The 25,058-nt window shown below is 42.3% G+C and overlaps 1 protein-coding gene across 12 annotated transcripts in view; it reads left to right on the plus strand.

Annotated features, from left to right (window-relative positions):
- LOC129855723 (C-Jun-amino-terminal kinase-interacting protein 3-like) overlaps positions 1-25,058 on the plus strand; it is a 76,217-nt gene that overhangs the window by 34,073 nt on the left and 17,086 nt on the right. For 8 of the 12 annotated variants that reach the window (XM_055923679.1, XM_055923682.1, XM_055923681.1 and 5 more), the window contains 12 exons: positions 1,304-1,361; positions 1,965-2,117; positions 2,219-2,282; positions 9,218-9,369; positions 9,713-9,769; positions 10,219-10,389; positions 11,047-11,206; positions 18,256-18,306; positions 20,991-21,077; positions 22,025-22,189; positions 22,307-22,381; positions 22,504-22,594. In XM_055923679.1, coding sequence (XP_055779654.1) covers positions 1,304-1,361; positions 1,965-2,117; positions 2,219-2,282; positions 9,218-9,369; positions 9,713-9,769; positions 10,219-10,389; positions 11,047-11,206; positions 18,256-18,306; positions 20,991-21,077; positions 22,025-22,189; positions 22,307-22,381; positions 22,504-22,594 — 1,284 coding nt within the window. The remainder of the gene's footprint in view (positions 1-1,303; positions 1,362-1,964; positions 2,118-2,218; positions 2,283-9,217; positions 9,370-9,712; positions 9,770-10,218; positions 10,390-11,046; positions 11,207-18,255; positions 18,307-20,990; positions 21,078-22,024; positions 22,190-22,306; positions 22,382-22,503; positions 22,595-25,058) is intronic. The other 4 variants (XM_055923684.1, XM_055923686.1, XM_055923685.1 and 1 more) reach the window with 2 other exon arrangements.

The following is a 25,058-nucleotide window of genomic DNA, read 5'->3' on the forward strand; positions in this document are numbered from 1 at the left end:
CAGTGCTGCACGCTGATACATTTCACCAGAGAATTACTTTGGTTTAAAGATTGTGCCTCTTTTCTCATTGTTTAAAAAAAATATTCGCTTCCTGATAGTTGTTCACTAATCACTTTAATCATTAATCGTCTTCGTCACACACAAACATAAAAAAATAATAAAAAAAATACAATCATTTAATTGGCAGATACATTTTTATTAATGTTTCACAATTGGAAAATCGCATATAAACACACACATCACCATAGCTACCAATGATAGTTTTAGTGAACTTCGGGAGACGCGGGAATGGATTGCAGCAACGCTATGAGTTGGTGGCTGGGGTGCCGCGGGCGGTGTAGAAGCCGATCAGGGGTGCTGGAGGGCGGCAGCCAATTGTCAAAATGCTGCCATAGGCGGTGGCCTAATCTTGCCTAATGGGAGGGCCGACCCTGAACTGAACACATAAATCATCACCTTATACATCACACCAATACAAATGAAATACCGTATGCAAAAAGTTGTAGTCAATCGGTCAGTCAGACAATCCAATCCAATCCGCCAACAGATCTCCGGCGGGGAAAGGCCACGAAGAAACAGAGGAGACCAACGTAGATCGGTAGTCGAACAATAGACCTAAGTAGAGCCAATACTGATTGATCCTGCCACACGGTTACAGTACACACTTTTTACTACAAACAAAACAAACTGGGTCTCAACGAGCTTCCAAGCTGAGGGTAGAACAATTCGTCTCACTGTCACAACCTACTTTTGCGCAGCTAATCCTGGCTATTTAATAGGGAATTAAAGGGGAATCACCCTATTGGCAGGAGAATCACGGATACGGTTCAGACAATTTCAGGGCCGTCACAAAGCGGATGAAAAAACCTTCAGTTGAATGACTTAATTTCAGAGATCCATTCCCCTTTTATTTGAGCATGTCACAGCAAACACATCATTAGTGTATCTGTTTTTATTTTGGGAAATCTTTTGGTCTTTTCTTGGTTTCATTTCAGCTTGCGGGAGTTGGTTTAAACACCATGATGCTCCCAAAACCTCCAAACGTTCATGCATTACTGAAGTAGAATTAACCCATGAATAGCCCCAGAATTCACATTCAAAGACGATTCATCTGTTAATGAAAAAAAGTCAACTAAATGTATAGTTAATGAACAGTTGGAGAGTTCATGAAGTGTTTATAGAGCTATAGAATGAGTGTAGCCTGGTCCCAGGTCTGTTTGTGCTCTCAGACAGATCTGGGACCAGGCTAGAAAGAGTGTTGTTAGTGCTAATCAATGCTAACACTAATGTTAATATGTCACAGGGATGGGCAAGGAGGTGGAGAATCTGCTGACAGAGAACAAACATCTTCTGGAGACCAAGTAAGTAAGAGTGTGTGTGTGTGTGTGTGTGTGTGTGTGTGTGTGTGTGTGTGTGTGTGTGTGTGTGTGTGTGTGTGTGTGTGTGTGTGTGTGTGTGTGTGTGTGTGTGTGTGTGTGTGTGTGTGTTAAACTTACACTTGTTTGTTGTGCTGCTCCACATTAAAGATGGTTTGGTGCAAGATAGATTTACTAGCGGGGCTGTTCTTTTGTAAGGGTTGAGTAAAAATGTTTTTTTTTAATGAATAGAGAGAGCACGCAAACGCGTGTGTGTGTTGAGAGTGATAGTATGACACGGAGAGAAAGTGTTTTTTTTTATTGTGTTTTTATTTAGTTTTGTCAGTTTTCTTTTGAGGCCAGGTAACAGGTACAAAAAAACAATCAAAGAAATTAATCTAAGATAACCGCAACCCATTACCCCCATCAGTCCCCATTCACCTGCCCGTGTCCTCCCTCCTCACCCGGAAACAACAGGTTTTCCCCTCACCCCCACAACAGGTTTTCCTTTTCCAGTTGAAATGCCTTTCGGTTGGCACCCGAAGACTTTTGTTGAAGGATTATTGAGTAAAGCAGTACAATTATTGATTCCCATTTCTCCCCATGCAGAAATGCTCTGAACATTGTGAAGAATGACCTGATAGCCAAAGTGGACGAGCTCTCAGGGGACCATGAGGCGCTGAGAGAGGAACTGGAGGCCCTTAGGACCGCCAAGAACAAAGTAGACACAAAGGTTAAAGAACTGGAAGAAGAGCTGAAGAGGTGAGGGGTTGTGGGAGGGTGTGCGTGCGTGCGTGCGTGCGTGCGTGCGTGCGGACATAGTGTGTGTGACTTGTGACTCTTATGACTCTTTGCCTCCTCAGGTTGAGAGCAGAGGCTCTGACTCTGGGAGCATCTCAGGACTCCAAGGATGAAGGAGGAGAAGATGTGAGTCAAACAACCAAAATAATAAACATTTTACATTTACATTTAATCATATAGCAGACACGCTTATCCAGAGCGACTTACAGTTAGTGCATTAGTAACTAGACAACAACCATATATCACAGTCATAGAGTCATAAGCTAGGTTTCTATCCAATTGACAACAGATTTTCATGCAAATATTCTAAAATGTATTTCCATCGGAGATTTGTTTCCATCAAATTGACTTGTTGCTGATAAAAGGCTGTGCTTGGTGACTTAGTGCACATTAAAAAAAAAATGCGGTTAAATTTCTATTTCCCGAATAAAAATACAATATAAATGGGTTTCCATTGCATTTTCAACTCTACTGATAGTTTTGTCACAATTTTCTTTTTGTTATATAGCGAATGTGCCCACTCTGGTCTTGGCATATGCGCTCAAGCCAATACCTCACAGATACAGTTCGGGAATAGCCTACTATACTACATGATGAGATTATTATGGACAAAAGAGTGAGATTATTTTTACTTGTCAAACAGCAGCCAAGCATCGATCATCATGTCACCAGAATAAGACTCTAGATATTTATTGGAAAGGAGCATTAAGCTCATCACTGTGGACTTTCACCACTCTAAAGTTCATAACTTATTTCATTTGTATCCTAATAAACTGCATGCTTTCCCGAGTCGTGGTGGGAGGACCACACAACACATCCCCGCTTGACTCCAAGTTTACTTTGATATGATGGTTAATATACTGAACAAATATAAACGCAACATGCCACAATTTCAAAGATTTTACTGAGGTACAGTTCATATAAGGAAATCAGTCAATTTAAATAAATTCATTAGGCCCTAATCTATGGATTTCACATGACTGGGAATACAGATATGCATATGTTGGTCACAGATACCTTTAAAAAAAAAAGTCGGGGTGTGGATCAGAAAACCAGTCAGAGTCTGGTGTGACCATCATTTGCCTCATGCAGCGTGACACATCTTTTTCGCATAGAGTTGATCAGGCTGTTGATTGTGGCTTGTGGAATGTTCTTCCACTCCTCTTTAATGGCTGTGCGAAGTGGCTGGATATTGACAGGAATTGGAACACGCTGTCCCAAACATGCAAAATGAGTGACACGTCTGGTGAGTATGCAGGCCATGGAAGAACTGGGACATTTTCAGCTTCCAGAAATTGTGTACAGATCCTTGCGACATGCATTGTCATGCTGAAACATGAGGTGATGTCGGCGGATTAATGGCATGACAATGGGACTCAGGATCTCGGAACGGTATCTCTGCATTCAAATTGCCATCGATAAAATGCAATTGTGTTCATAGTCCGTAGCTTATGCCTGCCCATACCATAACCCCACCGCCACCATGGGGCACTCTGTTCACAACATTGACATCAGCAAACAACTTTGGAGGCAGTTTATGATAGAGAAATGAACATTCAATCCTCTGGCAACAGCTCTAGTGGACATTCCTGCAGTCAGCATGCCAATTGCACGCTCCCTCAAAACTTGAGACATCTGTGGCATTGTGTTGTGTGACAAAACTGCACATTTTAGATTGGCCTTTTATTGCCCCCAGTCCTCAGTACAAGGTGCACCTGTGTAATGATCATGCTGTTTAATCAGCTTCTTGATATGACACACCTGTCAGTTGGATGGATTCTTTTGGCAAAGGAGAAATGCTCACTAACAGGGATATAACCACATTTTTGAATAGAACTTGAGAGAAAAAAGCTTTACATGTTGCGTTTATATTTCTGTTCACTATATATCAATATTTTTGTTCTTAAAGGCACCTTTTATTGCATAACAAGAAAGGCAAGTACAAAAGTGTTTTTTAGTTTTTTTCAAATGTCGAATTACTGTAGTTGGTAGATTTGTTGTATATGGGTTAATCCTGGGAGAATGCCACCTGCCAAATTACTATTGAGATTCTTGTGCCAGCTTTCTCCGTAGAGCTGACCTTGCTAGTTTGACAGAAATGCCTTTGCAGGAGCCCTCAATCCTAATTGAGCTCGTATGCAATTCACAACCGCATTTCACATACCTACTCAACTAAAATTGGCTAAGGCAGGAGTTCCCAAACCTTTTTGGCCCACGACCTCATTTTGATATAAAAAATGTTTTGCAACCCCACCATGTAAACAAAGTGATGTAATTAACAGTCAGTTTACTTTTTTAATTGGGGTTATGACAGTCTATTACAAATCAGTCTGATTATACATTTGACAGTATTTTAATCTGAAGGAAGTATGGTTAGAAGTGACTGAAATGCATCAGAAAGGTATTGGGAAGTTCAGAAGATCATCAGGCTATAATTTTGTATGATCTTAATTGTTCTTTTTCCCCCAGTCTGATTTAGTGCCTGGTCTTATCCACTCTGTTCTGATGGGTCCTATGTGGCTTTCGAGCATTGTAGAGAGAAACAGAAGACACATACAGTGCATTCGGAAAGTATTCAGACCCCTTCACTTTTTCCACATTTTGTTACGTTTAGGGGTGTGGCGGTCATGACATTTTGTCAGCCAGTGATTGTCAGGCAAATAACTGCCGGTTTCACGTTAATTGATTGTTAATCAACATAAACACATTTAGCATCTCATTTTTCCACGCATAGCCTACTGACGCAGACCTTTGGAACATGTAATATACACCATCACAATAAATCCATTATTTATTTTAGACGGGTCTAAGGAAACATGATATTAAGAAAATGTAGTCAGTTTCAGAAGAACAGAGTAGCATACTCTGCATTTTCCTTATGTTAGGCCTTGATCTGGCTATGCCGTATGGCTGTGGGCTACACTAGTTCATTTTTAACAGACAAGATTTGCATAGAATTCCATAGCATTATTTACATTATTTTATAGTATGAAGAATACAATTGAACATAGCTGAATAAAATAGACAGAATATTTTCTCCAAGTGATTTGAGGGAGTGCGCACATGCTGCTATTCTGTGTGAGCGGTTAACAAAGAAAAAGGTACTCCTATATGCTTAATTTAGAGTTATTTATGTAACTTTAGTTGTGATAGAAATGTTGGGCTATAGGGTTTGATTTTTAATACATCCTAAGGCTGCATGATGCAACTCTGATGATGATTTGAAAAAAGTTGCAGGAAAGGTCTGAGCTCTGCTTAGTTTTTGCGCAGGCTGTACACACTTCATCAGTCTCTCATTCACAATTTCACAAACACTTGATAATGCCTCGAACTACCCGGCTGCATCCCCTTTGTCTGGCCATAATCCCCTTTAAAGAATCCATGCCTTTTGTGGCTGTTATGCCCTTGGGCTGAAAATTATAACTCCCTTCTCCACCCTGCATGCCGAAGCACCTCTCACTCACATGGCTCTCAGTCACATGATTGGGTCTTTCTCACAGGCTATAAGTGAGAACAGACACATCGGGGACGCAACTGCGTCCCCAATTCCGAGGCGCATATTGAAGATATTGGAAGAACTGTCCACATTTACTTTTCGTCAGCCAACATTATGAGTAGGCATAATGAACAGCAAAAACACTAGCCTATGTCAATTCACCTATTCTGTGTGAGAAATAAATATTCCAAACGTAGTCCGGGACAGTTGTGGGATGCAATAGATCCCAAATGAATACAACCACAGATGAGAACATTTAGCTTAAAATGTTGATAAACTATTAGGCTATTTCTTCACATTATAAGCGCAGCAATGTGCACACGGCAGTAGGCTATAAGCGCGAATGTTCCATTTGCAGGAAAACACCATTCTCAAAAGTGACCACAAATGCGATTATGCATGTAATGCTTTTATTATGAAGGTGCATTTTTATGGTGAAAATTATCCTTCGCAAACTTGAAACTCACGTGCTGCGTATGTATGCCAGTTATGCTCCACACCTATTGTAAAGCAGATTAATCTGCTTCATTTTAAGAAGTTATTTGGCCACTTTAGTTGTGATACAAACCTTATCAAAACAGATAGGCCTATGGGCTAGGCTACATGAGGTGTGCGAAAATTATTTGAAAAAGTCGCAAAAAAAAGCATGCGCTGTTTGCCTTCAGCTGGGCATCATTCAAAAGTGATAATATATCATTCACAAATGATAGGGTAATATTGTCACCCATCACACTATTCTTGATTTAATCTTGTCTTTATATATACCAAGTAATAAATGTGTGAAATTTGTTTTGATTTAGAATGAACCATTATCATGCACCTGTCTCGAAACGGGCAGCGGGAAAAAAAATACATGTCATCTATGCACTTAAATAGCAAATGGAGGACGCTTTTTCTGTGGTTCATTTTCATGCCAGCCAGGTAGACTATATTCCTGTTTTAAAGTGAAGCAATGTGCGTAATATTAGGAAGGTTGAGACATAAATATAGTAGGCCTAGCCTATAGAAAGCTGTTAGGAACCTCCTCTTTTTAATAGAAGCCATCACTCTGGTTTCTCACGCAATTGCATAGCCTATAGAAATGTTGTGAGCTCATGGGCTCTCATGAAGTGTTTTGATTCGATTTTCGAACACATTTGCGTTGATGTCAGCGTAATTAGAAAGACAATGAAGTGCAGAGTACCAGGCAGTTAGCAAGTTTGGTAGTGTACAAATGACCATCAGCAGCATTAGAGCTTGGAGAAGCCTAATTACCGTGACTAAACTGTCACATGGAATTTGACTGCCATCATAACTCGTGACCGCCAGTGTGGCGGAAATACGGTCATCGTAACAGCCCTACTTATGTTACAGGCTTATTCTAAAATTGATTCAACAGTTTTTTCCCCTCATCAATCTACACACAATACCCCATAATGACAAAGTAAAAACAGGTTTTTAGAATATTTTGCAAATACATAAAAAAATATAAATAATTATATCACATTTACATAAGTATTCAGATCCTTTACTCAGTACTTTGTTGAAGCATCTTTGGCAGCGATTAAAGCCTTCTTGGATATGATGCTATAAGCTTAGCAGACCTGTATTTGGGGAGTTTCTCCCATTCTTCTCTGCAGAACTTCTCAAGCTCTGTCATGATGGATGGGGAGCGTCACTGCACAGCTATTTTTAGGTCTCTCCAGAAATGTTCAATCGAGTTCAAGTCCGGGCTCTGGCTGGGCCACTCAAGGACATTCAGAGACTTGTCCCAATGCCACTCCTTCGTTGTCTTGACTGTGTGTTTAGGGTCATTGTCCTGTTGGAAAGTGAACCTTCGCCCCAGTCTGAGGTCCTTTTTATATATATTTTTTTTATTAGTCAGTTAAGAACAAATTCCTATTTACAAGACGGCCTAGGAACGATGGGTTAACTGCCTTGTTCAGGGGCAAAATTGCAGATTTTTACCTTGTCAGCTCGGGGATTCAATCTAGCAACCTTTCGGTTACTGGCCCAACGCTCTAACCACTAGGCTACCTACCTGAGCGCTCTGGAGCAGGTTTTCATCAAGGATCTCTCTGTACTTTTCTCTCCCAGTCCCTGCCGTTGAAAAATCTCCCCACAGCATGATGCTGCCACCACCATGCTTCACCGTAGGGAGGGTATTGGCCAGGTGATGGGCGGTGCATGGTTTCCTCGAGACTTGACTCTTGGCATTCAGGACAAATAGTTCAATCTTGGTTTCATCAGACCAGAGAATCTTGTTTGTCATGATCTGAGAGTCCTTTAGGTACATTTTTGGCAAACTCCAAGCTGGCTGTCATGTGCCTTTTACTGAGGATTGGCTTCCATCTGGCCACAATACCATTAAGGCCTGATTGGCGGAGTGCTGCAGAGATAGTTGTCCTTTTGGAAGGTTCTCTCATCACCACAGAGGAACTCTGGAGCTTTGTCAGAGTGACCACCGGGTTCTTGGTCATCCTCCCTGACCAAGGCCTTTCTCCTGCGATTTCTCAGTTTGGCCGGGCGGCGAGCTCTAGGTAGAGTCTTGGTGGTTCCAAACTGCTTCCATTTAAGAATGATGTAGGCCACTGTTTTCTTGGGGACCTTCAATACTGCAGAAATGTTTTGGTACCCTTCCCCAGATCTGTGCCTCAATCCTGTCTTGGAGCTCTATGGAAATTTCCTTCAACCTCATGGCTTAGTTTTTGCTCTGACATGCACTGTCAACTTTGGGACCTTATATAGACAGATGTGTGCCTTTCCAAATCATGTCCAATCAATTGAATGTACCACAGGTGGACTCCAATCGAGTTGAAGAAACATATCAAGGATTATCAATGGAAATAGGATGTACCTAAGCTCAATTTCGAGTTTCATAGCAAAAGGTCTGAATACTTATGTGAATAGTTATTTCTGTTTTTTATTTGTAATAAATTTGCAAAAAAAATGAAAAATCCTGTTTTCACTTTGTCATTATGGGGTATTGTGTGTTGGTCGATGAGCGGAAAAATAACTTCATGAAATTTAGAATAAGGCTATAACATAACAGCCTTTTGAGAAAGGGAAGAGGTCTGAATACTTTCCGAATGCACTGTATGTGTTCCTTAGAGTCTTATCTTTAAGTGATGGGGTCAAAATATTTTGTAGTTTAAATCGTTCAAAAGACATCTGTAGGAAGAAAACAGAAACCGCTCTGTTTATTACAACCACATCTAGCGGCTACCGGAAATTCTCTCGTTACCCCATTTTCAAATCAGGTGACCCCTATTTTGGGAAACGCTGATCTAGGGGCATGTTGAGCTAACTATGCCTCTCGTTTTGGCAGTGAATAGTTTGCTAGAAGCCTTCTGAAAATGTTGTGAAAAATAAAATATCTGATAGCCAGCAAAGAACAGTTTGGGGTCGGCAGGCACGACAGTGTAAAAGGGTATGAATGCAACTTGTGCCCTCTCTCTTCCCCCCCCTCTCTCTTCTTCTCTTATCATCCCTCCCTTTCTCTTCCTCTCTTCCTCTCTTCTCTCCTCCTCCCCTCTCTCCTCCCTTCTCGCCTCTTCCCTTCTCGCCTCCTCCTTTTCTTTCTCAGTACTCGTCTCCGATGGTGGATGGGGATGTGACCATGACGCAGCGTCGGCGTTTCACACGGGTGGAGATGGCCAGGGTCCTGATGGAGAGGAACCAGTACAAGGAGAGACTAATGGAACTACAGGAGGCCGTCCGGTGGACAGAGATGATCAGGTGAGGGGGGGGGGAGTGAGGGTGGAGGGGGGAAGGTGTGAGGGGTGAGGAGAGAGAAACCAGTACAAGGAGAGGCTGATGGAGATGCTGTAGGCCGTCTGGTGGACAGAGATGATCAGGAGAGGCAGGCCTTATCTCCTATGTTTAGCATGACAATGACCATAGAAGTTGGCAAGACAAACAGATCTGCGACCAGGCTAGGTATATGCTGCTCCCATGCTTTATTCCTGCACAAACATGCCTCTCTCTATTTAAGTACTTTTGGAAGATTAGTCCAAATGTGGACTAAAAGAGATCCAAATAAATTCAAATCAAATTCAAATCAAAATCTCTGTCTCCTCAGGGCATCCAGGGAGAGTCCTCAGATGCAGGAGAAGAAGAAATCCACCATCTGGCAGTTGTGAGTTGTTATCAGTGCCATATATTATAACGGTGTCATCATGCTTCAGTTCTGCTAGCACCTAGTTCGGCTGGAACCGAATGATTGTGCTCGCTTACTCCCTTAAAAGATTTGCGCTTGAAAAACGAGGAAAAAGCGGCAATAGTACTGTTTGTCAATTTTGAGACGACTCAAAATAGTCCGAATTAATCTAAGATAACTCAAGAAATCTGTCATTTATTTTGACGTTTTTGCAGAGGATATCTTTGAAAAACCCTTACCCGAAGTCCAAAACAAACAAAAACGTCACCAAATGTTGTCAAAATATATGCACAAACTCTTCCGAACTGTTTCGGCTGGGAAGCATTCGGACACCTTAAGGCTGTGTACTGTATGCTTTGTAATGTACAGTTAATGAAATTGTTACTAAACTTTCTGACTGTTCATCCCTCTCTCTTCTTTCCTTCCAGTTTCGCCCGTCTGTTCAGTTCCTCGGCCAGTCCTCCGCCAGTCAAGCGTCCGTACTACAGCGTCAACATCCACTACAAGTCCCCGTCCCCTGCAGGCTTCCCCCAGAGACGCAGCCACACCATGTGTCAGATCTCCACCTCAAACCGAACCCTGGAGTTTTTCCCAGAAGAGTGAGAGAAAAACACACACCAACCTTTTAATTTACATTCTTCCCTCACTCTGTCTCCATCCCTTCCCATCCCTCTCCCTCCGTCCATCCCTCTTATCTCTCCGTCCCTCTATCCCTTCCTCCCTCCATCCCTCCCTTGTCCACCCTCTAACATTGTAGTTAGTTAGTTGTTTATGCATGTGTAGGGGAGAGGTTGGGGTTGCACTGTCGTAAGTGTAATCCTACAGTATGTGTATGTGTGATGTCATTTTACCCCTCATATTTTTGAGTGAAATGATAATAAGCAGAAAAACGAACATATTTTGAGTCAGTTAGTAGTGTTCCTGCACGTGCCTTCATGTTAAAGTGCAAAAGGATGTCAGTATGGTTGCTAGTTAATATCACTGCTTTGTGCATTGTTCGTAATGATTAGTGTTAAGTGCAGATCACATATTGTGATTGCTTCTTATTTTGCGCTCTACTCCTGTTCTTCTGTTTTCCATTCATTTTCTCGTGGCTTTTGAGCTGGCTGTAGCTTAACTGCTTAAAAACACACAATGCTGCTGTAGCTTCTCTCTTTGCAGCAGCCTGGCTGCGCTTGCTAACGCTTCGCTTCTCTCTCTCTGCCTCTCTCTCTCTCTCTGCACATTTCTTTCTTTCTCTCCACCCTCTGGTCTAGACTGGCCAGTAATGGTGTTGCGTCTCTCCTTAGCGACTCTGCGCTGTCGGCTCGTCGTGAGCAGCGCCGTGAACAGTACCGGCAGGTCCGAGAGCACATGCGCCGCGATGACGGCATCATGCAGGCCTGCGGCTGGAGCGTACCGCCACGCTTCAAACAGGTACCGTCTCTCATCCACCTGTCCGGCCGCTTGCCCACCAATCTGAGTGTTTATCAAGCATTCAGCGTCCATAATGCCATCCTAGCTCTGCAGATCTGTAGAAACTATGAGAATAGAAAGGTTCAGAACTTTTGTGAAACATCACAGCACAGTTGAAAAAAATATGGAAAATAGAAATAAAAAAATGGATGGTGTTAAGAGATAGATGGGAGGGGTTGAGTGGAGCTGAATGGTGGGACTAAAACAACAAGATAACTAATGTAAAATATATTGTGTCCGTAAAATGTATAATACTGTAGGTTCAGAACTTTTGTGAAACAGCACAGTTAAAAATATATGGTGAATAGAAATCAAACTGGATGGTCTTCAGAGATAGATGGGAGGGGTTGAGAGTAGCTGAAGGATGGGATTGAAAACAAATAAATAACTATTGGTAAAATACATTTTGTCTGTAAAATGTATATAGTATGTATACAGTGCATTCAGAAAGTATTCAGACACCTTCACTTTTTCCACATTTTATGTTACAGCCTTGTTCTAAAATGGATAAAATAATTTTTCCCCCTCAATCTACAGTTGAAGACGAAAATTTACATACACCTTAGCTGTAACGGCAGCCTTCCTCCTCTTCACGAGAAGAGAGGGTGTAACAGGGATCGGACCAACACGCAGCGTAGCCAGTGCTCAACATGTTTAATAAAACGATAAACAGTGAACACTTACAACGAATACAAAATAACAAATGTGGCAAACCGATACAGCCCTATCTGGTGCAGAGAAAACACAAAGACAGGAAACATCCACCCACAAACCCCAACACAAAACAAGCCACCTATATATGATTCCCAATCAGAGACAACACAAAACACCTGCCTCTGATTGAGAACCATATTAGGCCAAACATAGAAACAGACAAACTAGACACACAACATAGAATGCCCACCCAGCTCACGTCCTGACCAACACTAAAACAAGCAAAACACACAAGAGCTATGGTCAGAACGTGACATTAGCCAAATACATTTAAACACAGTTTTTCACAATTCCTGACATTTAATCCTAGTAAAAAATCCCTGTCTTAGGTCAGTTAGGATCACCACTTTATTTTAAGAATGTGAAATGTCAGAATAATAGTAGAGAGAATGATTTATTTCAGCTTTTATTTCTTTCATCACATTCCCACTGGGTCAGAAGTTTACATACACTCAATTAGTATTTGGTAGCATTGCCTTTAAATTGTTTAACTTGGGTCAAACATTTTGTGTAGCCTTCCACAAGCTTCCCACAATAAGTTGGGTGAATTGTGGCCCATTCCCACTGACAGAGCTGGTGTAACTGAGTCAGGTTTGTAGGCCTCCTTGTCGCACACACTTTTTCAGTTCTGCCCACATATTTTCTATAGGATTGAGGTCAGGGTTTTGTGATTGCCACTCCAATACCTTGACTTTGTTGTCCTTAAGCCATTTTGCCACAACTTTGGAAGTATGCTTGAGGTCATTCTCCATTTGGAAGACCCATTTGCGACCAAGCTTTAACTTCCTGACTGATGTCTTGAGATGTTACTTCAATATATCCACATCATTTTCCTTCCTCAGGTAGCCATCTATTTTGTGAATGCACCAGTCCCTCCTGCTGCACAGCATCCCCACAACATGATGCTGCCACCCCCGTGCTTCACGGTTGGGATGGTGTTCTTCGGCTTGCAAGCATCCCCCTTTTTCCTCCAAACATAACGATGGTCATTATGGCCAAACAGTTCTATTTTTGTTTCATCAGACCAGAGGACATTTCTCCAAAAAGTACGATCTTTGTCCCCATGTGCAGTTGCAAAACGTAGTTTGGCTTTTTTATGGCGGTTTTGGAGCAATGGCTTCTTCCTTGCTGAGCGGCCTTTCAGTTTATGTCAATATAGAACTCGTTTTACTGTGGATATAGATACCTTTGTACCTGTTTCCTCCAGCATCTTCACAAGGTCCTTTGCTGTTGTTCTGGGATTGATTTGCACTTTTTGCTCCAAAGTACATTAATCTCTAGGAGACAGAACGTGTCTCCTTCCTGAGCGGTATGACGGCTGCGTGGTCTCATGGTGGTTATACTTGCGTACTATTGTTTGTACAGATAAACATTGTACCTTCAGGCATTTGGAAATTGCTCCCAAGGATGAACCAGACTTGTGGAGGTCTACAATTCTTTTTCCAAGGTCTTGGCTGATTTCGTTTGGTTTTCCCATGATGTCAAACAAAGATGCACTGAGTTTGTCACGCCCTGACCGTAGAGATCCTTTTATTCTCTATGTTTGTTTGGTCAGGGTGTGACTCAGGTGGGAAAGTCTATGCTTTCTGGTTCTTTGTTTTTGGCCGGGTATGATTCTCAATCAGGGACAGCTGTCTATCGTTGTCTCTGATTGGGAATCAGACTTAGGCAGCCTTTTTTCCTTTTCTCATTTGAGGGTTGTTGTCTTTGTTAGTGGCATGTATAGCCTTACAGAGCTTCATGTTCGTTTTGTTGTTTATTGTTTTTGTTGGCGACATTTAAAATAAAAGAATGTACGCTTACCACGCTGCACCTTTGTCCGGTCATTTCCTTGACGACGATCGTGACAGAGTTTCAAGGTAGGTCTTGAAATCAGAAGCTTTGCCTATCAGAAGCTTCTAAAGCCATGGCATAATTTTCTGGAATTTTCCAAGCTGGTTAAAAGCACAGTCAACGTAGTGTGTGTAAACTTCTGACCCACTGGAATTATGATACAGTGGAGTAAGTGAAATAATCTGTCTGTAAACAATTGTTGGAAAAATTACTTGTGTCATGCACAAAGTAGATGTCCTAAACGACTTGCCAAAACTATAGTTTGTTAAGAAGAAATTTGTGGAGTGGTTGAAAAACGAGTTTTAATAACTCCAACCTAAGTGTATGTAAACTTCTGACTTCAACTGTACATAAGGATGCAGGCCCTTTGCTATGATACTCTAAATTGAGCTCAGATGCATCCTGTTTCCATTGATCAGGATTGTGTTGAGGTACAGATCTGTGGAAGGGTGCCAAATCGTTTCTGTAGCATTGAAGGTCCCCAAGAACACAGTGGCCTCCATCATTCATAAATGGAAGATGTTTGGAACCACCAAGACTCTTCCTAGAGCTGGCCGCCCGGCCAAACTGAGCAATCGGGGAAGGAAGGGCCTTGGTCAGGGAGGTGACCAAGAACCTGATGGTCACTAACAGAGCTCCAGAGTTCCTCTGTGGAGATGGGAGAACCTTTCAGAAGGACAACCATCTCTGCAGCACTCCACCAATCAGGCCTTAATGGTAAAGTGGCCAGACGGAAGCCACTCCTCAGTAAAAGGCACATGACAGCCAGCTTGGAGTTTTCCAAAAGGCACCTAAAGGACTCTCAGAATATGAAAAACAAGATTCTCTGGTCTGATGAACTGATTGAACTGGAGGAAACCATGCACCGCTCATCACCTGGCCAATACCATCCCTACGGTGATGCATGGTGGTGGCAGCATCATGCTGTGGGGATGTTTTTCAGCAGCAGGAACTGAGAGATTAGTCAGGATCGAGGCAAAGATGAACGGAGCAAAGTACAGAGAGATCCTTGATGAGAACCTGCTCCAGAGCGCTCAGGACCTCAGACTGGGGTGAAGGTTCACCTTCCAAAAGGACAACAACTCTAAGCATACAGCCAAGAGAAGCAGGAGTGGCTTAAGAACAAGTCTCTGAATGTCCTTGAGTGGCCCAGCCAGAGCTTGGACTTGAACCCAATAAAACATCTCTGGAGAAACCTAAAAAATAGCTGTGCATCCAACCTGATCCGCATAGAAGAATGGGAAAAACTCCCCAAATACAGGTGTGCCTATCTTGTTGCGTCATAACCAAGAAGACTCGAGGCTGTAATTGCTGCCAAAGGTGCTTCAGCAAAGTACTGGGTAAGGTGTCTGAATTCGTATTTTTATACATTTGCCAAAAATGATAAAAACGTGTTTTTGCTTTGTCATTATGGGGTATTCTGTGTAGATCAGTGGTTCTTAACCTTGTTGGAGGTACTGAACCCCACCAGTTTCATATGCGCATTCACCGAACCCTTCTTAATTGGAAAAATAAAATATGATTTTTTCAAATTCAAAACATAGGTATATATTTTACTGGTGCACAAAATGAACCGTGCATCAACATCAACACCGTGTGTTCAAAGAACAAAATCATCAAAACATGATTTTCACACAAAAACAAAAACATAATAATGAATATTTACTGCAAATCAGTGTGACTTCTGCTGTTGCCTTTCAGAGACCAGTTCAGAAATGCGCGGCTTCACCTTGGCAAGTGCCACTCTCATGTCATTTTCGCAACAAAGTCTGTTCCTTTTCTTCGTTTTTATGTCCAGCATCCTCGAAAAGGATTGCTCGCAAAGATATGTTGTAACAAACGGTATGAAAATCTCCAGAGCTTTCTTAGCAATAACAGGATACGTTACCATTTGTTGACACCAAAACGTTGAAAGCGTTGTTGTTCTGAAGAGTTGCTGTTGATCCTGGCTCTGCTGAATTTCAATGATTTCATCGAGGTATTCATCATTGACATCTGTTGTCTCAACACTAAACGTGAACGGCTGTCTCACCCATGCTGGATATGACTCTCTTGTAGGGAAGTATCCGTCGAGAGACTTTGCAAGCTCATCTAAGTGCGTGGCAATTGCTTGCTTCAGTTCCGCGGGTACAGAAATGTCTCCGATTCCAGATACATCTTCGATCTTACTTACACAGTCATCCAGCAGGGGAAAGTTTGCGAAGTTATCGTTCTCTGTTTGTCGTTTCCATAACGGTAGCTTTTTTTGAAAAGCCTTCAGGTTTTCCTCCGCTTCGATGATGTTGACTCCACCACCCTGCATCTTTTGATTGAGATGATTGAGATCTGCGAAGATATCAGCCATGTATGCTAAAATGAGAATGAACTCAGGATTTTTGAAGCAACCTGCATGACAATGTTGGTGCTCTTGCAAAAACAGGGCTAATTCCACACGCACGGCAAAAACACGATTCAGCACCTGTCCCCGGGATAACCACCGAACGTTAGAATGGTACAGAAGTACCTCGAATTCAGAGCCCATTTATTTACACAGCTCACTGAAGATGCGGTGCCTCAGAGCACTAGTTCGCACATAGTTCACGCATTCCACTACAATTTTTAATACTTCTGCCAGTTTTGGAGGCAAGGTTTTTGTTGCCAACGCATGCCTGTGCAGAATACAATGCGTAACAATGATGTGTGGTGCATCGGCTTTCACTAGCGCACCAAAACCAGACTTTCTTCCCAGCATGACTGGAGCTCCGTCCGAACAAACTGCAGAAACCATGTCCCACGAAAGATTGTTGTCTTTGAAGAAGTCATCCACAAGTTTCTTCACATCGGCTGCCTTAGTTGTTGTTGTAAGAGGCTTACAAAATAAAAAATCTTCCTTTATCACGTCGTCTTTCACATAGCGCACAAATACAGCAAGCTGGCTTAGATTGGAAACGTCTGTGGTCTCGTTGAGTTGAAGGCTGAATTTTGCCGGGCTTGAAATCAGATCTGCAACTACTTGAGCCAAGACGTCTTTGCTCATGTCCTCTATTCTGTCGCTGATGGTGTCATTTGAAAGAGGAATTTGGGATAACTTAACTTCAGCCTCTTTTCCCAGCATGATATTTTCCATCTTCAACACAGCTGGTTTTATGAGTGTTACACCAATGGTGTGGGGTTTGCCCTGCTTTGCAATCAGGTAAGCAACTTCGTACGATGCTGTGAGGATCGGTTTGTTGATGGGTACAAAGCAGAGAACAGGCAGAGTAGCCTTTTCATCGAATCTGGCTCTCTTCACCTTGAATTCAGCGAGCGTTGTGTTCTTGTATTTTCCATCTCCATGCAGCTTAAGGAAGTGTTCTCTTAGTTTTGCCGGTGCTAGACTAGAATTGTTCAACTTGGCATTGCAAATCATGCAGTTAGGACGCTGACTCCCATCACGTTCCGCTATACATGTGAATCCATATTGTACATATTCGTCCGACCACTTTCTTTTTTTGCTCGACATAGTAAGTATGAAGGGATTAAAATATTAAGAAAGAAATCACAAGACGTACCATCACGACAGTCACAAATCGACTACTGAGCGCACCAAATTCCCTGCAGCATAGATAGGCCAAGCGATGTAGCGTGATCACCTGCAGCCAATGATGGCCAAGCGGGGCGTGTCATCACGAATCATATGAGTCGGATGTGTGTCTTGACCTCCGCCAAACCCCTGAGACTGACTCACCGAACCCCTGGGGTTCGATCGAACCCAGGTTAAGAACCACTGGTGTAGATTAATGAAAAAACAAACAATTGGATCCATTTTAGAATAAGGCTGTAACATAACAAAATGTATAGAAGTGAAGGGGTCTGAATACTTTCCCGAATACACTGTAAGCTGGAAGTAGAAGCCTATGTCTTGTTGTCTATTAGTTTTCTCCAATTAGGGGAGGGGTGGTAGGTTTAGGGGAAATAATAAAGGATTATTTATTTTTTAAATATTATATTTACAAAAAATATATGTGGTATTGTAACGTGTACGCGAATAGTCGGGAAGCATGTACAGGGAGTGAATTCAATAAATAAACGTACATGGAACATAACAAGAAACACGAGTAGCGCTCAGACATGAAATGTATAAACGAAACAATAACGCCTGGGGTAAGAACCAAAGGGAGTGACAGATATAGGGGAGATAATCAGGAAGGTGATGTAGTCCAGGTGAGTCTCTTGAGGTACAGGTGCGCGTAACGATGGTGGCACGTGTGCGTAATAATGAATAAAATGGCGACAATGAGTGCCAGAGAGGAGGAGCGGGAGTAGACGTGACAAGGATTGGAAATGATGCCGACAATTACATTGATGGAAGCTACAATCTATCTGCAATATTAAACCTGATCTACCCCCAAATAAATAAAAATAAATATAAATAAAAATGCCATCCATGTAGCAGTGAAAATACAGCATATAGGGCGGTGTCTCTCTAACTATTTCTCCCATAGACTGGTGCTCAGCTGGACAGTGCACTGGAAGGCCCGCTGAAGAAACAACAGGTAAGTGACACCCACAGAGTCCCTCCCTAACCTAGCATGAGCCGCTCTTAGTTACCCCAAAGACATGTCACAAGACACATCAACAGACACCACAGTCTGACACAACACCTACAGTGCATTCGGAAAGTATTCAGACCCCTTCACTTTTTCCACATTTTGTTACGTTACAGCCTTATTCTAAAATGGATTAAACAAATATTTTTCCCCATCAATCTACACACAATCCCCCATATTGACACATTTTAGCAAATTTATAAAAAAAATAAAAACTAAGCCATGAGGTCGAAGGAATTGTCCATAGAGCTCCCAAGACAGGATTGTGTCGAGGCACAGGGGGCTTTCCTCTTTTGTTCTCTATTTTTATTTTACCTTTATTTTGTAGCAGGAGTCCCATTGAGATTTAGATCTCTCTTACAAGGGAGCCTTGTGTCGTAGAATTACAACATTATGTTAATCACATTACTGTAACGGCTGTCCTCCTCTTCTTCATCCGAAGAGGAGCAGGGATTGAACCAAGGCGCAGTGGAGTTTGAATACATAATGAATTTAATGACAAGACGAAAAAACACGAACTTGACTATACACTAACAAAACAAATAAACGGTGTAGAACAGATCTGAACGACGGACTCACATAACACACGAGAACGCACGAACAGGGAAAAAAGCCTACACATAAATGACACTTAACAAACAAACCGAAACCAGTCCCGTGTGGCGCAACGACATACACAAACACAGGAGACAATCACCCACAACGAACACTGTGACAACGCCTACCTAAATATGACTCTTAATTAGAGGAACGCCAAACACCTGCCTCTAATTAAGAGCCATACCAGGCAACCCAAAACCAACACAGAAACAGAAAACATAGAATGCCCACCCAACCTCACGTCCTGACCAACTAACACACATAACAACTAACATAAATAGGTCAGGAACGTGACAATTACTCTTAAATTAGAATGCAATCCTATATTAGTACTCACATTGTATGTTTTTCTTAGAGGCAACAGAATAGGATTGTTAGAACTTTCATGTGTCTGTGTGTGGAGAGATGCCTGAGATTTAACGCTGACAAGTAGATTTACAATGGCCTGGTGATAACCTAAAGACTGCTTTGCATTCCAATCCATGATTAGTGTCTGTGTGCCTGTCTGTCGGTAACAGGGAGAACCAACCACCAGTTTAGTATTCTAGGTTGCATTAGTATTTTTGTATAAGCAAGCAGTAAATGAACTAGAGACAGATATTTGCGCCATGTAAATCTTGATGTCTGTTGCTTGAGAGCAAAATGTACCTTTTGTATAATTTCAACATATCTGTTCATCGTCACAAGAACTCAGGAAGACTATAAAGAGTTGTAACCAAATCCTGTTTATTTGGGCTTTTAACTCTACACCATTGGGTGATTGTTAAATGTTCCATTACTAATAAAGTTCCATTACTAATGCAGTAATTACTAATAAAGTTTGATTGTTTTGAGGAAATCTAAGTCTCTCCTTTGATTAGAATAATTCCACGACACTTGCATACACACAATTTATAAATACAACATAATACAAAATTACAAAACATACTCAAGAGGAAGGATCACATTCCTCAGCATAGAGGTCCCCAATCAACAATTTCAACTGCCTGAGAGGCACCATTACATTTAGTTGCAGGGAGCTCTTTAGATTTGTTCCATACATGGGGTGCAAAGAAACTAAAAGCAGATTTACCCAACTCTGTGGAGACCGAAGGGATCTCCAGAGTTAGCCATCCCTGAGACAGGGTTTGGTCATTCGTACATTAAAAGTTAAATAATGACGTTAGGTATGGTGGAATTTCATTGTTCCCGCAAGCAAGGGGGAAGCCTATGACATCCGAGGGCACCATCAGACCAACTTCTCAAATGGTCTACTCCATGAAGTTTGCATTTGTATCTAGAAAACACTATTTTGCTCAAAACATATTTTTTTACCTTAAGTGTGTGTACATTACTGTATTAAGACCTGGGATATTGTTTTCCAACAGAAAAGTAAAAAAATATTCAGCCCCTAGGCCTTGTCCCCAAGACACACATCAACAGACACCACACGGTCTGACACAGCTAACTGACTCAATGACCCTGTCAATGACGCCACTCAGCCTACTGATACAACATCTACCTAAAACCAAAACGCTCTGCCCCCACAATACACACAACACTTACCTCTAACCCAATACACATCAACAAATGCCACACAATCTGACATAGTTATTGACACAATGCCCCTGTCCCTCAGTCACGTTAACAGACACCCCACAACCTGCTGACACTGTCACTGCTATATCAACTTTCCTCCAATCTCAAAGCTCCCCTTGACACATCAGATGTGTCGAAAGTGTGGTTATGCGGCTATATGCCACACGGTCCCGTGTGGCTCAGTTGGTAGAGCATGGCGCTTGCAACGCCAGGGTTGTGGGTTCAATTCCCACGGGGGACCAGGGTTCAATTCCCACGGGGGGACCAGGATGAATATGTATGAACTTTCCAATTTGTAAGTCGCTCTGGATAAGAGCGTTTGCTAAATGACTTAAATGTAAATGTAAATATGAATATAGCAATGATGGTTTGATTGAATGTAGTAGTATCTTCTATTGGAAGTCTTGGAGCAGTTTTGTGATTGGAGGGTTTGTCTGTCTGTCTTCTCCCAGGCCAATGAGAAGGAGGACAACCGCATGAAGAATGTCCCTGTTCCTGTCTACTGTCGTCCCCTAGTAGAGAAGGACCCCAACAGGAAGGTAAAAAAATATATATATATGTACTTGGTTAAAGCCACAATCTGCAATTTTTACCACTGTTCAATCAATCGTCATGTTAATTAATTATATATACTCATTGATTATTGAAGAATATTACTATAACTGCTTCAAGAACTTATCCCATCATAACCAAAAAGTTGTTTTACTCCAATGTTTTTATTTTATTTTTACCTTTATTAACTTTATTTAACTAGGCAAGTCAGTTAGAACACATTTGTATTTACAATGACGGCCTACCAAAAGGCAAAAGGCCGCCTGTGGGGACGGGGGCTGGGATTAAAAAAGAAAAATATAGGACAAAACACACATCACAACAAGAGAGACACCACAACACTACATAAAGAGTGACCCAAGACAGCAACACAGCATGGTAGCAACACAACTTGGCAGCAGCACAACATGGTAACAGCACAAAACATGGTACAAACATTATTGGGCACAGACAACAGCACAAAGGGCAAGAAGGTAGAGACAACAATACATCACACGAAGCAGCCACAACTGTCAGTAAGTGTGTCCATGATTGAGTCTTTGAATGAAGAGATAGAGATAAAACAGTCCAGTTTGAGTGTTTTTTGGAGCTCGTTCCAGTCGCTAGCTGCAGCGAACTGAAAAGACGAGCAACCCAGGGATGTGTGTGCTTTGGGGACCTTTAACAGAATGGGACTGGCAGACCGTGTGTTGTATGTGGAGGATGAGGGCTGCAGTAGGTATCTCAGATAGGGGGGAGTGAGGCCTAAGAGGGTTTTATAAATAAGTATCAACCAGTGGGTTTTGCAGCGGGTATTCAGACCAGTTTACAGAGTAGTATAGAGTGCAGTGATGTGTCCTATAAGGAACATTGGTTTCAAATCTGATGGCCGAATGGGAAAGAACATCTAGCCGCTCGAGAGTGGTGTTAACGATGTGTGTAACGATGTGTGTAGTTGTGGTGTGCGGCGGGCGTGGACCTGACGGGATGGAAGAGGTGCACTCAGGAAGTGATGACAGTTAAGGCTGGCCCCGGCAACAGCGTTACGAATCCTCTAGCCATTGAGGAGGGAGAGGGAGGAGACGGCAAGAGCAACCACAGCTCACCAGAGAAGAGAAAGGTACTTGATCTAGTTGGTTTGTTAGTTAATTATGCTATTTGTTTTAGTTTGAAAACATACTTATTGTCCCTTCTTCCTTTTCTCACCCCCCCCTCTCCCTCCTTTTCCGTCCCCTAGTCTAAGGAGCTCCATGAAACAGACACTATGAGTAGCAGAGTCTGGATCCTGACCAGTACCCACTCGGCCAGCAAGGTGTTAAATAGTACTTTTTTGTATCTAATCATTTCATTGTAAGTTGTACTTGTAATTCAGTGTTGCTGCCATTTGTACAATTTGTCAAATAATGAACAACCATTATCGTTATCATCATCAAGGTGGTCATCATTGATGCCAACCAGCCCGGCTCGTTGGTCGACCAGTTCAACGTCTGCAATGCCCACGTGCTCTGCATCTCCAGCGTGCCAGGTTAGTGGTCAAACCATAACACGACCACATAAATTAGCATTCCTCACCTGGATCAAATCTACCGCAACATGACCATTGTACTCAACTACCATAACACAATTACTGACCACCTAGACCCCATGTTCTCTGCATCTCCAGTGTGCCAGGTTAGCGGTCAAACCATAACACAAACACATAGTACTCACCTGTTAGACCAACTCTACCGCAACTTGACGACTTAGCACCCTACTACTAAATTAACACAACCATATCTACTACCACAACATGACCACATACAGTAGTACTCACCATCTGGACCAAATCTACTGCAACTTGACCACTAAGGAATCTACTGCCATAATAACATGACTACCGATCACCTATCCTACACCCTATCTATTAACGCAACACGACCATATAGCAGTCTCCACCTGAACCAAATCTACTCCCGTGTAGCTCAGTTGGTAGAGCATGGCGCTTGCAACGCCAGGATTGTGGGTTCGATTCCCACGGGGGGCCAGTACAAAAAAAGTATGAATGTATGTACTTGTAAGTCGCTCTGGATAAGAGCGTCTGCTAAATGACTTAAATGTAAATGTAAATGTACTACCATAACATGACCATAGTATTCAGATCAAAGCAACATTCGGAAAGTACGTTACAGCCTTATTCTAAAATTGATTCAATTTTTTCCCCCTCATCAATCTACACACAATACCCCATAATGACAAGCAGAAACAGGTTTTTAGAAAATTTTGCAAATGTATAAACCCCCCCTGGAAATATCACATTTACATAAGTATTCAGACCCTTGGTACTTTGTTGAATCACCTTTGGCAGCAATTACAGCTTCGAGTCTTCTTTGGTATAAGCTTGGCACACCTGCATTTGGGGAGTTTCTCCCATTCTTCTCTGCAGATACTTTCAAGCTTTGTCAGGTTAGATGGGGAGTGTCGCTGCACAGCTATTTTCAAGTCTCTCCAGAGATGTTCGATCGGGTTCAAGTCCGGGCTCTGACTGGGCCACTCAAGGACATTCAGATACTTGTTCCCAAGCCACTCCTGCGTTGTCTTGGCTGTGTGCTTAGGGTGGTTGTCCTGTTGGAAGGTGAACCTTCGCTCCACTCTGAAGTCCTGAGCGCTCTGGAGCAGGTTTTCATCAAGGATCTCTTTGTACTTTGCTCCGTTCATCTTTCCCTCGATTCTGACTAGTCTCCCTGTCCCTAGTGCTGAAAGACATCCCCACAGCATGATGCTGCCACCACCGTGCTTCACGGTCGGGATGGTATTGGCCAGGTGATGAGCGGTGCCTGGTTTCCTCCAGACGTGACGCTTGGCAGTCAGGCCAAAGAGCTCAATCTTGGTTTCATCAGACCAGAGAATCTTGTTTATCATGGTTGAAGAGTTCTTTAAGTGCCTTTTGGCAAACTCCAGAGGCGCTGTCATGTGCCTTTTACTGAGGAGTATTTGTTACTGAGGAGTAAGGCAGCAGCTACTCTTCCTGGGGTTCAGCAAAATTAAGGCAGTTACACAATTTTTAAAACGTTACAATACATTTATTACAGAATTCACAACACAGTAAGTGTGTGCACTCAGGCCCATTCTCCACTACCACATATCTACAACACTAAATCCATGTGTATGTGTGTGTATAGTGCATATGTTATCATGTGTGTGTATGCATGTGTCTCGGTACCTTCAGCTTGTCAACACCTCTCTTCCAATTTTGAGACATGAGAGATTGACATGCATGTCATTAATGTTAGCTCCCCATGTATTTTTAAGGGCCAGCTGTGCTGATCTGTTCTGAGCCAACTGCATTTCCCCAAGTCCCTCTTTGTGGCACCTGACCACACTACTGTACATTAGTCCAGGTGCGACAAAACCAGGGCCTGTAGGACCTGCCTTGTTGATAGTGTTGTTAAGAATGCAGAGCAGTGCTTTATTATGGACAGACTTCTCCCCATCTTAGCTACTGTTGTATCAATATGTTTCGACCATGGCAGTTTACAATCCAGGATTACTCCAAGCAGTTTAGTCACCTCAACTTGCTCAATTTCCACATTAATAATTATGAGATGTAGTTGAGGTTTAGGGTTTAGTAAATGATTTGTCCCAAATACAATGCTTTTAGTTTTGGAAATATTTAGGACAAACTTATTCCTTGCTACCCATTCCAAAACCAGCTGCAGCTATTTGTTAAGTGTTGCAGTCATTTCAGTCGCTGTAGTAGCTGATGTGTATAGTGTTGAGGCATCCGCATGCATAGACACACTGGCGTTACTCAAAGCCAGTGGCATGTCGTTAGTAAAGATTGAAAAAAGCAAGGGGCCAAAACAGCTACCCTGGGGAATTCCTGCTTCTACCTGGATTATGTTTGAGAGGCTTCCATTAAAGTACAAGTAACTGTTAGTTCTGTGTTCTGTTAGACAAGTAACTCTTTATCCACATTATAGCAGGGGGTGTAAAGCCATAGCACATCAGTT

Source organism: Salvelinus fontinalis, chromosome 5 (assembly GCF_029448725.1).
Source record: "Salvelinus fontinalis isolate EN_2023a chromosome 5, ASM2944872v1, whole genome shotgun sequence".
NCBI classification, from domain to species: domain Eukaryota; kingdom Metazoa; phylum Chordata; class Actinopteri; order Salmoniformes; family Salmonidae; genus Salvelinus; species Salvelinus fontinalis.